Source organism: Euprymna scolopes, chromosome 22 (genome assembly GCF_053919585.1).
Source record: "Euprymna scolopes isolate OS-2025 chromosome 22, ASM5391958v1, whole genome shotgun sequence".
Lineage (NCBI taxonomy): Eukaryota > Metazoa > Mollusca > Cephalopoda > Sepiida > Sepiolidae > Euprymna > Euprymna scolopes.
The window spans coordinates 104,366,417-104,380,472 of record NC_136503.1 but is presented as its reverse complement, the minus strand read 5'-3'; the positions used below and the strand labels follow the sequence as shown (position 1 = coordinate 104,380,472).

General features: G+C 32.8%; 1 protein-coding gene across 39 annotated transcripts in view; it reads right to left on the bottom strand.

The window, feature by feature from the left end:
- LOC145243611 (tumor protein D54-like) overlaps positions 1 to 14,056 on the bottom strand; it is a 298,992-nt gene that overhangs the window by 74,725 nt on the left and 210,211 nt on the right. For 18 of the 39 annotated variants that reach the window (XM_080106631.1, XM_080106634.1, XM_080106629.1 and 15 more), the window contains exons 4-5: positions 12,177 to 12,200; positions 5,285 to 5,302 (exon numbers count right to left, since the gene is read on the bottom strand). The exons of 11 other annotated variants lie outside the window; for them this stretch is intronic. In XM_080106631.1, the coding sequence (XP_079962757.1) occupies positions 5,285 to 5,302; positions 12,177 to 12,200 (42 nt within the window). The remainder of the gene's footprint in view (positions 1 to 5,284; positions 5,303 to 12,176; positions 12,201 to 14,056) is intronic. 10 more of the 39 variants (XM_080106632.1, XM_080106605.1, XM_080106598.1 and 7 more) reach the window with 1 other exon arrangement.

The following is a 14,056-nucleotide window of genomic DNA, read 5'->3' as shown; positions in this document are numbered from 1 at the left end:
CGGTAAGTTCAGGAAAAGATGTTATAAATTATAAACTAGACAAAATGCTGTTAGAAATTCGCTCATTATATGTTACCGTGACATAAGTTGACATATATTCGGTGTTTTTTTAATCGTATTTTGTCTAGTTTATTATTTATAACACTTTTTCCCAAACTTACCATGTTAAAGAGAGTGTCGGGCGCCATTTTGAATTTTCGAATACATCGGTAAACACTGCATGTTTTTCGAGCTGAATAAACATGTTACATTGAATAAAAACAAAAATAATGTATCCAGTTAGGTAGAAAAGTAACTTATCTTGCCTTTGATAACATTTATCTGTTATATATTTGTTTTTTGACAACTTTTTCGAATCTATGTGTACAGTAATACAAACCCCAAAAAACATTGATTACTTTGTGCATTCATTCTTTTTGCAGACTGTTATACTCATCTTCATAGTTGTTGTTTCATTACGTTGTGGCCAACTCATCCTCTGGCCTTCTTCAGGTGATTAACCGAGCCAGGATAGGAATGTTGAGTCTTGTAACTTATCCCCAGTAATTACTGTGTTCCATAGTTGTCATTTCACCAAGTTTTGGCCAACTAATCCTCAGGCCTGCTTGGGGAGAATTAGTAGGCCAAAACTTAGTGAAACGGCAACTATGGAAGGCAGTAATTACTTAGGCTTGCTTGGGTAGGATTGAAACCATTATTTTTTCAGACAATGCTCATCTGGAACCATAAAGACTCAACGCCTCTATCCACTGCACCATGAGAGAATGAGTGGGTTGAAACGTGAAACAACAACTACTATGACGATGAAGAAAACCGTCCGCAAAAAAAAATGAATGCACAAAGTATGAAGCCTATTCTCAAAGGATTAAAAAAAAAAGTACAATTACATTCTATAACATAAAAAAAAAAAATAAATGCAAATATCTGAAAATAATTTTAATCGTTGCTCTAGAAGCAGTGACCCCCCACAAACTTAAGTTTGGGAAGATTACTAAAACTCTTGGTGTTTGTGCAAAAGACATGAGACAAAAAAGAAAAGAAAGAAAAAAAGAAAATGAGGCCATTCACATTCATTTTAGGTAATGGACCTTTGAAAAGATTAAAAGGTCCAAAAAAAAAAAAAAAAAACGAAAAAAAAAACGTGATCTAATCAATCAAAATGGCTTCTTTAATATTTTCAAGACAAAATCAAAACATGCAAACTAATTTTATAAAAAGAAAATATCACAAGAATTAAATATTATTCAAATCAAACTATATTTTAACAAGAAAATAAATAGCTATAAAAAGTTCAAAGAAATCGTTTCAAATTCACCTGAATTATCAAAATATCAACCGTTTCAGTGAATTATAATCATGAGTCACAAACCGAGAAATGTCAGATGTTTTCGTTATAAAAAAAACTTTTGACTTCCCCTTTCTATTGAGCAGAAGTCATGCCAATGTTTAACGAGAAAAAAATCATTTCTGATTAAAGTTTATGTAATGGTTTCTATTTAAGAATCACTAACATTTACATAATTCCAATTGTATTTTAAAGCTCTAAATAAAAGCAAAACTAGTCTTTACTTTGAAAATATATTTTAAAAGTTTACATAGAAAAAATTGTATTCAATTGTTTATTTTTTCAAATATCTTTTAATAATAAAAAAAAAGAATGGTACTTGTACAGTTTAATCAAGACATTAAAAAATGAAAATATCAGAAAAAGGTTATATTATACAGATCCGTTTTGGACTGAAGATCTCCGAAAAAAAAAAAAAAAAAAAAAAATTCACTTAATTTGATTGATTTTTTTTTTTTTTACAATGAAAAAACACGTTTTTATGAGAGCGCGTTGAAGTCAGCCATTATGGAATTTATTGAACACGCCACGGGGAGATAACTCCATGTAAAGCACCGACACTCTCTCCCCATCTTTAATACTAGCTTTTCTTCCTAAAAAATCAAACCTTTTGCTCGGTATCATAACTGTTTTTTCGCTGTAAAAAAAAAAAAAAAAAAAAATTACTTGATGAAATTAAGTGAAATCTCTTTCGGAGAACTTCGTTCCATAACAGATACGTACAATTTAAACTTTTTTTCAACATTTTCATTTTTTAATGTCTTGATCAAGTACCAAATATTTTTCTAAATTCTGAAAAAAATATTTTTCATGTAAACTTAAAAAAAAAATATATATATATTTCAATGTAAAAACTAAAAAAAATTATTTTTATTACAGGATATCTTTTAAAATTCAAAGTAAAGACTTATGTAAACGTTAAAAAAAATGACTAAAAAAATATATTTTATCTCTCTTTATACATGTATATTATATATCTATAAAAGTGAGAACGTGAGCTTGTGTGTGAGAGAGGATACTTCTCAACCTATATACTCGAATTTTTGATCTACAGACTTCAAATTTGGTACAAAGTGTATTCAAACATGTAGAAAACTTTTTAATCGATTTTCATCGTAAAAAAGGGGTCAAAATTGAAAAATTGGTACCTCAGGATCATCAGATTTTTTATCTGTTTGTCAACTGTTTCATGAGTGCAAAGGCGTGAATCGTTCTCATTACAGATTCCTTACGTTAAAAATAAGTAGGTCTAAAAACACTTTTTAAAATACGTGTCAAGCTGGCCTAATGGTTATCGTACTTGACTCACTGTCTTTAGGTTTTGATTTTTGATCTCAGCTCGAGTACTTTTTTCTTTTTACTTACAAGAAGTGAAATGTTTAGAAAAAGCATAATACTCGCACACACACACACACGTCTGTTTCTTTGCATATTTTTTTTTTTTTTACTATATTTGGTACAATATAACAATAAGTAGATGATTTTTCTCTAATAATAATAAATGCGAAATCTGCAGAAATTAAATATTATATTTATGCATATTTTATGATCGGGCTACACCGGACAGCTTGCTAGTATATACATATCTATAAAAGTGAAATTGTGTGTGTACATTTCCCTATCAAACTACTCTGTCAATTTTCAGTCTGCAGGCTCGAGATTTAACACATAAGATGTACTGCAATTTGGGAAAATCTTTAATCGGTTTTCGGCCAGAAATTTAGCTGCCAAGGGGTCAAAGTTCAATGATTTGACCTTTGAAAACTCTACCAAACTCCTGTCAATTTTGAGTTTAAACACTTGAAAATTTAGATGTAGGTTACTTAGACATGGATCAAACTTTAATTTGATTTGAGGCCAAAACAATAAATGTTAAGGGGTCAAAATTGGGGCTAAAGTTTAAAAAATTTGATCTCGGCGGTCTCTACCAAATTACTAAGCCTATTCTTGGTCTAAACATTTCAAATTTTACATAAAGTGTAATCAGACATAGGGAAAGTTTTTTAATCAATTTTTTGCTGAAAATTTGGCCGCCAAGGGGTCAAAGTTCAAAAGATTTGACCTTTGTGGTCTCTAGCAAACTATTCAGTCAATTTTGGGTCTAAATATTTGAAATTTTACATAAAGGGTATTCAGACATGCAGCAAGATTTTAAATCTGTTTTTAGGCAAAAATTTGACTGCCAAGAGATCAAAGTTGACCTTTGCAGACTCTACCAAAATCCTCCGCCAATTTTGAGTCTAAACACTTGAAATTTTAAATGTAGGTTACCTTGACATGAGTAAAACTTTTTAATATATATATATATATATATATATATATATGTATATAAAGTTATGAATAGTACATAAGGCCCGAGCAAAGCCGGGCTGAACTACTAGTATATATATAAAATTGTGTATGTGTGTAAAAACTATCACACTCCTCTCTGAATATTTAGTCTACAGAGATGAAATTTGATATATAGGATATTTAGACCTGCAGCACACTTTCAATTCGATTTTTAGTCAGCAAAAATTGGTGCTAAAAGGTCAACATTAAAAAAAAACAGTTGACCTTGGCTGAAGAAGTTGAATAATGCATTACTCCTGCTGTTACGCTTGCACATCTGCAAAATTAAACATTCGTAGCTCAAAGTTGCTTAATTTATAACCTTTCATATTCATCTGTTGGAGAGATAAATAATGACTAAGCCTTGAGTGCTGAACGTTCTGGTTTCGATTCTAACGGAAGCTACCAAAGTCATATTTTTGATATATAACTTTTGAAATCATTACCATACATTGGATAATTATTAATAGAGAATGGGTTTCATAATAAGAAACCTGCATGAATTAAAATATATTTATGCATATTTTATGACCAAGCAATGCCAGGCAGCCTGCTCGTTAAAAATAAAACCATTCTAAAAAAGAAGCATTAAAAAAAAAAAATAAAATAATGCTTTAAAATAAAACTGGAATTACATATAGAACATAATCAGAGAAGGCTGTTTCTTGCTATACACAGGCAAGACTTGACAAGAATTCTGCTAAACAGAAAGCAAAAGTAAAAAAAAAAAATTTTATTTCACACTAGCAGGGAGACTGTGTTGCTCAGGATTGAATAAGTATCAACAAATATTCCACACTTCTAATATTTTAATTGTCGGTGAAATCACTAAGTTCAAATGCACCTGTCTTATCAAAGAACTTACTGTTGATTTTATATGCCGGGTCCTTTCTACATGTGTGGTAATAAAACTTCTCAAATGTACTTGTGATGTTAGGCTGTATAAGGGTGTTAACTTGGGTCAAAATTGAATTGTTCCATCTTTAATCAGATTTTTTTTGATTATGAATTTTCAATACTTTTTACAAAACCTATCTAAGAACACTCCCAGACACAAAGTACATTTGCATGAAATTTCAAAAACATCAGCCCAGTCGTTTCGGAGACAATAGAGAATGAGCTCACATATACACAGACACACAAATAATGTACCATGTTTGGATTGTCTCCCCATTTCCCTACTAGAACTCTTCGGAAAATGAAAACAGAACAAAACAAAAATATTTCTGGTTAGTTAAAGTGAACTAGTACTGAAATATCTTATAAAAAAGTGACAAAAAAAAAATAAATAAAAACACACATTAGAATTGAAATAATAAAAGTCGACAAAAAATGACAAATCCGATCAAATCTAAATGAGACTAAACTAACCGATGAGAATTATACAGCAAATTGGATGCAAATATTAAAAATAAACTTAAAATAACTAGCAGACAAAATTAACTAATGCTACAATTGATACTAGCAATAATAATCACAACAACATATAAAGTCAAGCCGTGTAATTTGGAGCAAAAGAGAAGTAGGATTGTCTAACAAGAAAATTAAAAATAAAGATTTTTATAAAAAGCAAAATAGATAAAAAAAGGAGAAAGCTACAAATCTTACAATGGGCCTTTTTTCACACTGCAAATATATTTAAACTTGACATTTAATAAGTTGCACAATTTTTGTGATGCTGAATTCTAAGTTGCATCATTTGGACTACTATTCTCATCTCGGTTATTTATATTTACATTTTTACTGATATTTGAACTTGCAAACTTTTATGCTAAACAAAATGTTTAACTTAATCCAATTATTTTAGGGAATCCATTTTATTTGGTTTTTGAATCCTCCTTAGAAGATTCAAAGCATGCAGACAAAACTGACATTTGCTAAGGCACTATTATGTAAACAACCAGGGCGGAAAAAAACTCCTTAAAACACATTTTTTTTTTTTTTTCAAATAAATAAATTAATAAAATTATGTTCGATGCCTTTGTTCAGTCTCAAAAGACAAAGGATACCCTCTAGGGGCAGCTGCGCGTGTAATTGTGAGGCAAGGGTTGCACAATCCTCAACCACACCTCTCCTGAATCGGCACTGTTTGAGTCCAGTGGAAAGGAGAAGTCCAGGACGACTGTAAACAATGCTGACGAGAAACGGAGAACACATACAGCACCTGAAAATCCCCAATGGTCACCCATTTAGTACTGACCAGTTTCAACGTTGCTTAACTTGGGTGATCCAGAAGGAGTGTGTCAACGTGATTATGCTGTATTTTTTGTTTTAACTAAATAAAATAATGAAACACACACACACACAAAAAAAATATTTCATGATTTCATTTTTTGACAACGAAAATCAATGAAATAATTTTTTTTCTTCCCTGTCACATTTATTCCACCAATAAATTGTATTTATTTTTTTTTTTTAAACAAACCAAAGATTGTAAAGACCAATCAATGAAACAACGATTTTTTTACAGATTCTTTTGTTTTTTGTTTTTTTACTGGTAGTCAGACAAAAGTCTGGTAAGTTAGGATTAATTTAGGGTAAAAAATAAAGTTTGTTTCGTTTCTTTTGTTCATCTGATTCAAAAAACTGTAGAAGTTTTTTTTTTTTTTAGTACATTTAAAATTATAAAACTTGTATTGATTGAACTATTGTTCTCATCTTGAGAGTTATTAGCGCAATGTGTTGGTTGGATTGTCCTTTGATCGTCATCAGGCATGTTGGTTGTTTATTTGGAAAAGAAAGAAGAAAAGTTACACTCAAGATGAGAACAATAGTCCGATCAATACAAATAATATAAACAATCAGCCCTCATCTAAAAAAATTCAGAACTTTAATACAGTTAAAATTGTCATCTGCTTTTCAGTCCTTCTGATTGGCTAGGCACCTTAGCATCTTTCAGCCGTTTACGAATATGACTGAAAGAAAGATACTGAATGAAAAGTCAATTTTGTCTGGTTCCAAAAAAAGCTGTGCTAATATCAAATTAAAATAATTTACAATCAATTTTATTTCTGCCATGAAGGTAAATTATCCTCATTCTATCAGTCATGACTGGGTAGAAATGCTAATCTTTTGTTATTCTTAGTAGTTATTGCCTGCATACGACATAGCTGTGCAAGATAAACAAAGTGATATTGAGCCTGGTCAATGCTAAATGGTCGATGATTTTTAAATACCAGGTGTTGTACGTAAGAGAACAGCAACCATGACACTTCCTTGCAAAAAATTAATTGTCAAAACCATCTCTGCTAATGCAACTATAGACCATGTGTAAATTTCATATTCCTTAGAAACTTTTGTCTTAAAAGGAGTAATGTCGGTTCATACCAGCTAGGATGAATGTCAGGCTGACAAATATCAGTATAGCCTGTGGATTAAATTAAAAAATTCAGTATCCAACGTTAAGATGCCGGAAGTGGACACAGGTTAGCCAAAATATGGAATGGAACGAAAGTCGCTAAGCATAAAACGAAATACAAAACCATATAGAAATAATTCATTTGAAAAAAATTATTTTAGTTTTAACACTTTTTGTACTATCATGAAACAAAAAAAAAAAAAAGCTTTTTTTTTTAACACTGTCTTTTTAAAATAATATATTAAATATTGAATAAATATTTAAAATAAATAAACCATAAAAAATAAACTTTTTGAAGTTTCTTAGAATATGTCTGTTGCAACACACACACACCTACAAACACCCGGGCAATGCCGAGCACCCATGCTAGTCTATAATATAAATCTCACCTGTCTGTTTAAATGTATGTATGTATGTTTGTATGTCTGCCTAAAACTTTCGACAGAGGCAACAGATTTTCACGAGATCAGTATCATTTTGAAGATTGATGTCTTAGACAACAAATATTGAAAAATTGGCCAAAAACATTAATTCCTTCACCCTCAACTGGGCAATTTTCTACAAGGAGGGGGTTGATTTTTTGCGAACCATTTTTGCAAGTCATCGTATCGGTTAGATTGACTTTGCCTAATTTTAACATTCCAAACTTCCGGTCGCGTCATAGAGTAGCGGTAAGGCGTCAGATTTTCTTTCACTTTCTTTTCCGCCTTCGCGTTACGGGTCCGAGCCTGCCTGCCTACTACCACTTTTTTTTGCTCAACATACACCTCCAAACACTTGGGCAATGCCGGGCACCCAGGCTAGTAATGTATGAAACATAAAAAATTATTTTAAATATTTGTATAAAAAAGTTTCTATGAAAAAAAAAGTTCATATGGTTTCGTATTTCGTTTCATGCTTACTGATTTTCGTTCCATATTTTAGCTGAACCGAATCCACTCCCGGCGTCTTAACTTTGGATACTAAACTTTTGGATTTAACTAGCCTGTGTGAAGGATTAAATCTTCAACCTTCCTATCAACTTATTTACCAACACTTTTAACCGTTAGGCCATGCCGTTGTGAATAGAACGACAAAGATGAGAAAAGATGTCTAAATGATACAAACTCACATATTTTAAAAAAAAACAAAGAAAATAAAATGGAAGATTTAAAAACAAAAGTGTGAATATTTATTTTTGTTTTTTTTTAAATTGTAAGAATTATTTTTGTGGCTTAAAAAAAAATGACTCCGCAACAGTTATTGTCTACGGATATCGCGAGCAAAAATTATACAAAACAATGTCAACAATTTCATGAAACGACGACAAAAAAAAAAAATGCAGAAATTGCATCAAAACAACAACAGAAAAAAAATGTGATGAATGAAAACAAAAACACAAAATGCTAAAATTAAAATAACGTCAACAACAAAAAGAATTAACAATTGTATCACACAAATCATCATAGACAGACCTTCAATGCAACATGTTTTTCAAAATCAAACAAATGTTATAAAAAAAATCATTTAACACTAGCTGCATAGACCCTATGTTGCCTAGGATCTATTTAAAAATTAGCTGTAACAACACTATGTTGCTCAGTATCCAAATATCTTTTGTAAATATTTTACTGTTGGGACGATTAATTGGAATTGGAAAAATTTGTGCATATATTCTGATGCCAAATACACTTCCTTTAATTATCTTTATTTGATTTTGTCTTCTACTACTGGTAGTAATGATAAAATAATAAGTATTCATAGATTTTAAACTAAAATTATAGATCATCTCCCAGTCTAAATTACAGATTTTCATTTCCAAATAACAGAATGAGAAAACTTAGTAAATCTTGAATAAAAAAAAATTTAAAAATAAACAAAAAAAAAAACCAAGGAACTTACTAAAAGAATAAAAAGTTATTTCCCTTAGGTGATTTTTCTTTTAAGGAGACTAAGAATTACTACATATTAAAAACAAAATGAGTTGGTCACTAACCCATCAGTATCTGAATTACAAATTGCTTCTACTTATTTAAAAAAAAAAAAAAAAAAAAGGGGCAGGGTGTCTATACTGTGACACATGTGAAATATACCAATTAAAATATAAAATAACACACACACATATATAATAGAGTCACTAATTGATATAATAAGTGATTGATTTTGCACTACGAAATTAACTGATTTGAAGGAATAAACTATAAGATAGTCAACATCATGAATTTTGGAATATAAATTTTTGTCATTTATTATACATAATATATATATATATATATATATATATATATATATATATATATTACTTTTTTACTATAATAATTAAATTCCTACAGACACTAGTGTTTCATCCTTTCAGGAATCTTCAGTGTAGGGTGTCACAATTAATACCAGTCGAACGATTCGAACCCCGCAACACGAGACATCTCTGGCTCGACTAGCGAAGACCTAATCAATTCGGCTACCATTAACCGCGTGAAATAACATTGAATTTAAACATTTTTAATTTTTTAAATGTTCATTTACGTCAGTCAGACAGTGATCTAATCGTTATACGATGATCTATGCATAAGAGCTAAATTGACCGACTTTAATTCAACTGAAAGTGCTCAATGATAAGAAACAAATTTCTTAAAGGAGCTGTCATAATATATATATATATATATAAGTGAAAAATATGTACACAGAAAATTGTGTAAAATTCTAATCAAAAAAAATTTTTTTATTCAATAATTTCCTATTCATAGTCAAAGTCTGAATGACAATGCTGCTTAATATCTTGATATTAGAACAAGGGAGATAATCTTTTAGACTTGACATTTTCTTGACTACACGGGGGTGAGGTGGGTAAAATAAGATGAAAAAAAAAACAACAAAAAAAAATGGATAATCACAAAGAGTTGGGTTCACATATATGTGCATTGATTTTCAATAAGAGCATTTGTCAAAGACAAATATAAAAGGAAACTTAACTGCAGGCTGGTAGAACTCTTTTCCTCTACCTTTAACCTTGATCTTTCCAAGACAGAAGTCAATCGGAATCTCTTGTCTTTGTTAAAATCATTTTTTGTTCTTGCTGACTCTTTACATCAAGTAGCTTCAAACTTTTTCTAGCGTAATTTACATATAAAAAAATAAAATAAGATCATCGATTTTGCCATGTACTGTTTTCAAACAGTACATGGCAAAATCGGTAACACAAACACCACTGGCGTTTCTGAATTTTTGAGACAAGGATTGGTTTTTTGTATTATTTGGATTCATTGGACTACTGTTCTCAATTTGAATGCCATTTTTGCAATGTTTCGGTCGATGTAACCCCCAACCTTCTTCAGGGGCATGTTTGTCGTACTCTTGAATGTTATGGATTTCGTTTTTCGGACTCACTTCCTCATCTTCGGTGTTTTTTCCACTACGTTTCAGCCGTATCATCCTTCGGCCTTCTTCAGGTCTATCTCGAACTCGGGAACTGTTTTTTTTGGGGGGAATTTTGAACCCAACCCTTTATTGTTACGGGGGGGGGGGGGGTACCATGTTCTCGTTCCATTTAGGCCATCCCTGCTGCTACGTCTATCGCTGTCGCTGCCATTGTGTTGTCACTGCCACTGCTTTCGCTCAGGATTGAACTCAGCACTTTGGAGACTTGCAATGTCTGTTCCAACGTCTTAGTCGCCTCGGCCATGTGTCACTAGGACGATGATGTATCAATTTTTGGGACTGTTAAATCTAAGTTGTTATTCTAGATTCTCTTTTATGATTAGAGGTTCCCAAATTGTGTTCAGTTCTATACTCGGTTTGCTCAGGAGGTTGTTATGTCCTAGCATGTGTGCTGTTTCTTTGAGTTTTCGCACTTTCCAGAGGGACTCACTGTTTATTATTTTAACTTCATCCCTTTATCTGCTCGTAGTATTATTATACTGCTGTCACTCTGTAGGGATCATATAGCCAGCTTATCTTCCCGTGTGATGTTTGATTTGGGTGGCTTGGCTTGGCTTTCTCCAGTACTTGTCTCACTTTCCATCTTTGGAATGTTTTTGTCGAACTCGGGAATTTAGGCAACCGAAAAATACAATTGAAAATTACTAGGCCCTCTATCCAGTCATGGCTGACAGAAAAAGAGCATGCATGCTACCTCTGTAAAGTAAATAAAGAGTTCCGTTCGGAATTCCGACCACATTCCCAAGTTTGACAAGAAATACCAGAAGAAGGTCAGAGTTTACATTGATCGAAGCATTGTGAAAATGACACCCAAGATGAGAACAGTAGTCTGAAAAATTAAAATACACAAACACAACTGTTTATCAAAGCGTTGTGACCAGTATAATGGTGTACAATGTTCACGGTACGCAAATCTGAGTACACCTGATGCTCTGTGCGAATAACGTAACACAATTGCTGGCATGTTTGTATTTACATAGTGCGAGTCTGTATATCACTGCAGTGTCTTCAAGTTAAAACGAAATCTTATTGTAAAAATGGGTTAGTGAGCAGAATTATTTGAAAATGGATTTTGAATACATTAATCTTTAAATCGGTGCAGTTTTACTCTTAATGATGCTAAAACAGAATTTTTCATGTAAATATTTGATTGAGTAAAGAAAAAAAAAAAAAGGGAATTTTTTTTATGAAGAGTAGAATCACAGCTATGTGTACAGAAAGCAACGTCATGGGAGGAAGTACATAGCAGAGTAGCAAAATCATCAAAGTATTACTGAAGGATTCGATTAAGAAAAAGAACGCGATAGAAAAGGCGTGAGAGTGAAATAGATGTTTTGTAAAAGAGATATTTTTTATGGGAGAGAAAAAACTGCATGACAAAAAAAAAAAAAAAAAAAAAAAAAAATGGACAAAATAATTCAAGAAAAGGAAGACAATAAAAATGTCTAGTTTAAGACATTAATTAAAAAAGACATTTAAATAATGACGTTTTTCTCCAGATTTTTCACTAAACAACCAATCAAAATTTAAAGAATAAAAAAAAAAGGAAAAAAAGAACGTTTTATAATTGGTTCTGTGCAACAAAAAACAAAGACGTAAGGTACAACAACAATGAAAACGGATAACAGTACAGAAGTGAGATTGGACTTTGAAATGCAGTAAAAAAGAAAATGTCACAAGGGAACGAGACGAAAGTGTGCACACAACACAAAATATCAGAGTACTTACAGAACTGCAGATGCAGCACCGGCCCTGGAGGTTTCGATTAGGAAGAAGAAGAAAAAGACGATAGAAAGACGAGAAAAGGCAGAGGATGAAATAGATGTTTTGTAAAAAGATTTGGATCTTTTATCGGAGAGAAAAAAAAATAATTACAAGTAAATACAAATATCTATTAGGTCATTCAAGAAGTTCTGCCGGAATTTTATTCTCTTAAATTTAATAAGTGAGAATATTCAGTAGGATTAAATAATAGTTATATTTCATATTAGCTGGTATTTCCAAAGTAATATTTTCGAAGCAATTTTCATATTCAAATTCTCCGGACCACTGTTCTCGTCTTAAGTGCCATTTTCACAACGTTTTGTTTGATGTAACCTCCAAACTTCTTCAGGTGCATCTTGTTGAACTCAGGAATTCGGACAGAATTTCGAACAGAACCCTTTATTTATTTCACGGGGGTAGCGTGCTCCGATTCTGTCATCCATGACTGGATAGAGGTCCTAAATAATTTGTAATTGTGTTATTTGGTCACCCACACTGAAGATTGAACCTTCATCAAATGATTTTTCCAAGTATTCTACCACTGCGCCACAGATTCTAGCACACCAAAATGTTGTGAACAGTAGTCCGAAGAATTCAAGTAAAACGAATAAAAAATCTTCATTTCAAGAATTCAGAAACATAGTGTTGATTGTGTTTCGCATTTTTTTTCTTTTACCAAATTAACCAAAACAAGGTCGTAAGACAGAGAGAGAAGGGAGAGAGAGAGGGGAGAGAGAGAGAGAAGGGAAAGAGAGAGAGAGAGAAGCGAAAGAGAGAGAGAGAGAGAGAAGGGAAAGAGAGAGAGGGAGAAGGGAAAGAGAGAGAGAGAGAAGGGAAAGAGAGAGAGAGAAGGGAAAGAGAGAGAGAGAGAAGGGAAAGAGAGAGAGAGAGAAGGGAAAGAGAGAGAGAGAGAAGGGAAAGAGAGAGAGAGAGAAGGGAAAGAGAGAGAGAGAGAAGGGAAAGAGAGAGAGAGAGAAGGGAAAGAGAGAGAGAGAGAGAAGGGAAAGAGAGAGAGAGAGAGAAGGGAAAGAGAGAGAGAGAGAGAGAGAGAAGGGAAAGAGAGAGAGAGAGAAGGGAAAGAGAGAGAGAGAGAAGGGAAAGAGAGAGAGAGAGAGAAGGGAAAGAGAGAGAGAGAGAGAAGGGAAAGAGAGAGAGAGAGAGAAGGGAAAGAGAGAGAGAGAGAGAAGGGAAAGAGAGAGAGAGAGAAGGGAAAGAGAGAGAGAGAGAAGGGAAAGAGAGAGAGAGAGAAGGGAAAGAGAGAGAGAGAGAAGGGAAAGAGAGAGAGAGAGAAGGGAAAGAGAGAGAGAGAGAAGGGAAAGAGAGAGAGAGAGAAGGGAAAGAGAGAGAGAAAGAAGGGAAAGAGAGAGAGAGAGAAGGGAAAGAGAGAGAGAGAGAAGGGAGAGAGAGAGAAGGGAAAGAGAGAGAGAGAGAAGGGAAAGAGAGAGAGAGAGAAGGGAAAGAGAGAGAGAGAAGGGAAAGAGAGAGAAGGGAAAGAGAGAGAAGGGAAAGAGAGAGAGAGAAGGGAAAGAGAGAGAGAGAAGGGAAAGAGAGAGAGAGAGAAGGGAAAGAGAGAGAGAGAAGGGAAAGAGAGAGAGAGAGAGAAGGGAAAGAGAGAGAAGGGAAAGAGAGAGAGAGAGAAGGGAAAGAGAGAGAGAGAGAAGGGAAAGAGAGACAGAGAGAAGGGAAAGAGAGACAGAGAGAAGGGAAAGAGAGACAGAGAGAAGAAAAAGAGAGAGAAAGAGAAGGGAAAGAGAGAGAAAGAGAGAGAAAGAGAAGGGAAAGAGAGAGAGAGAGAGAGAGAGAAGGGAAAGAGAGAGAGAGAAGGGAAAGAGAGAGAGAGAGAA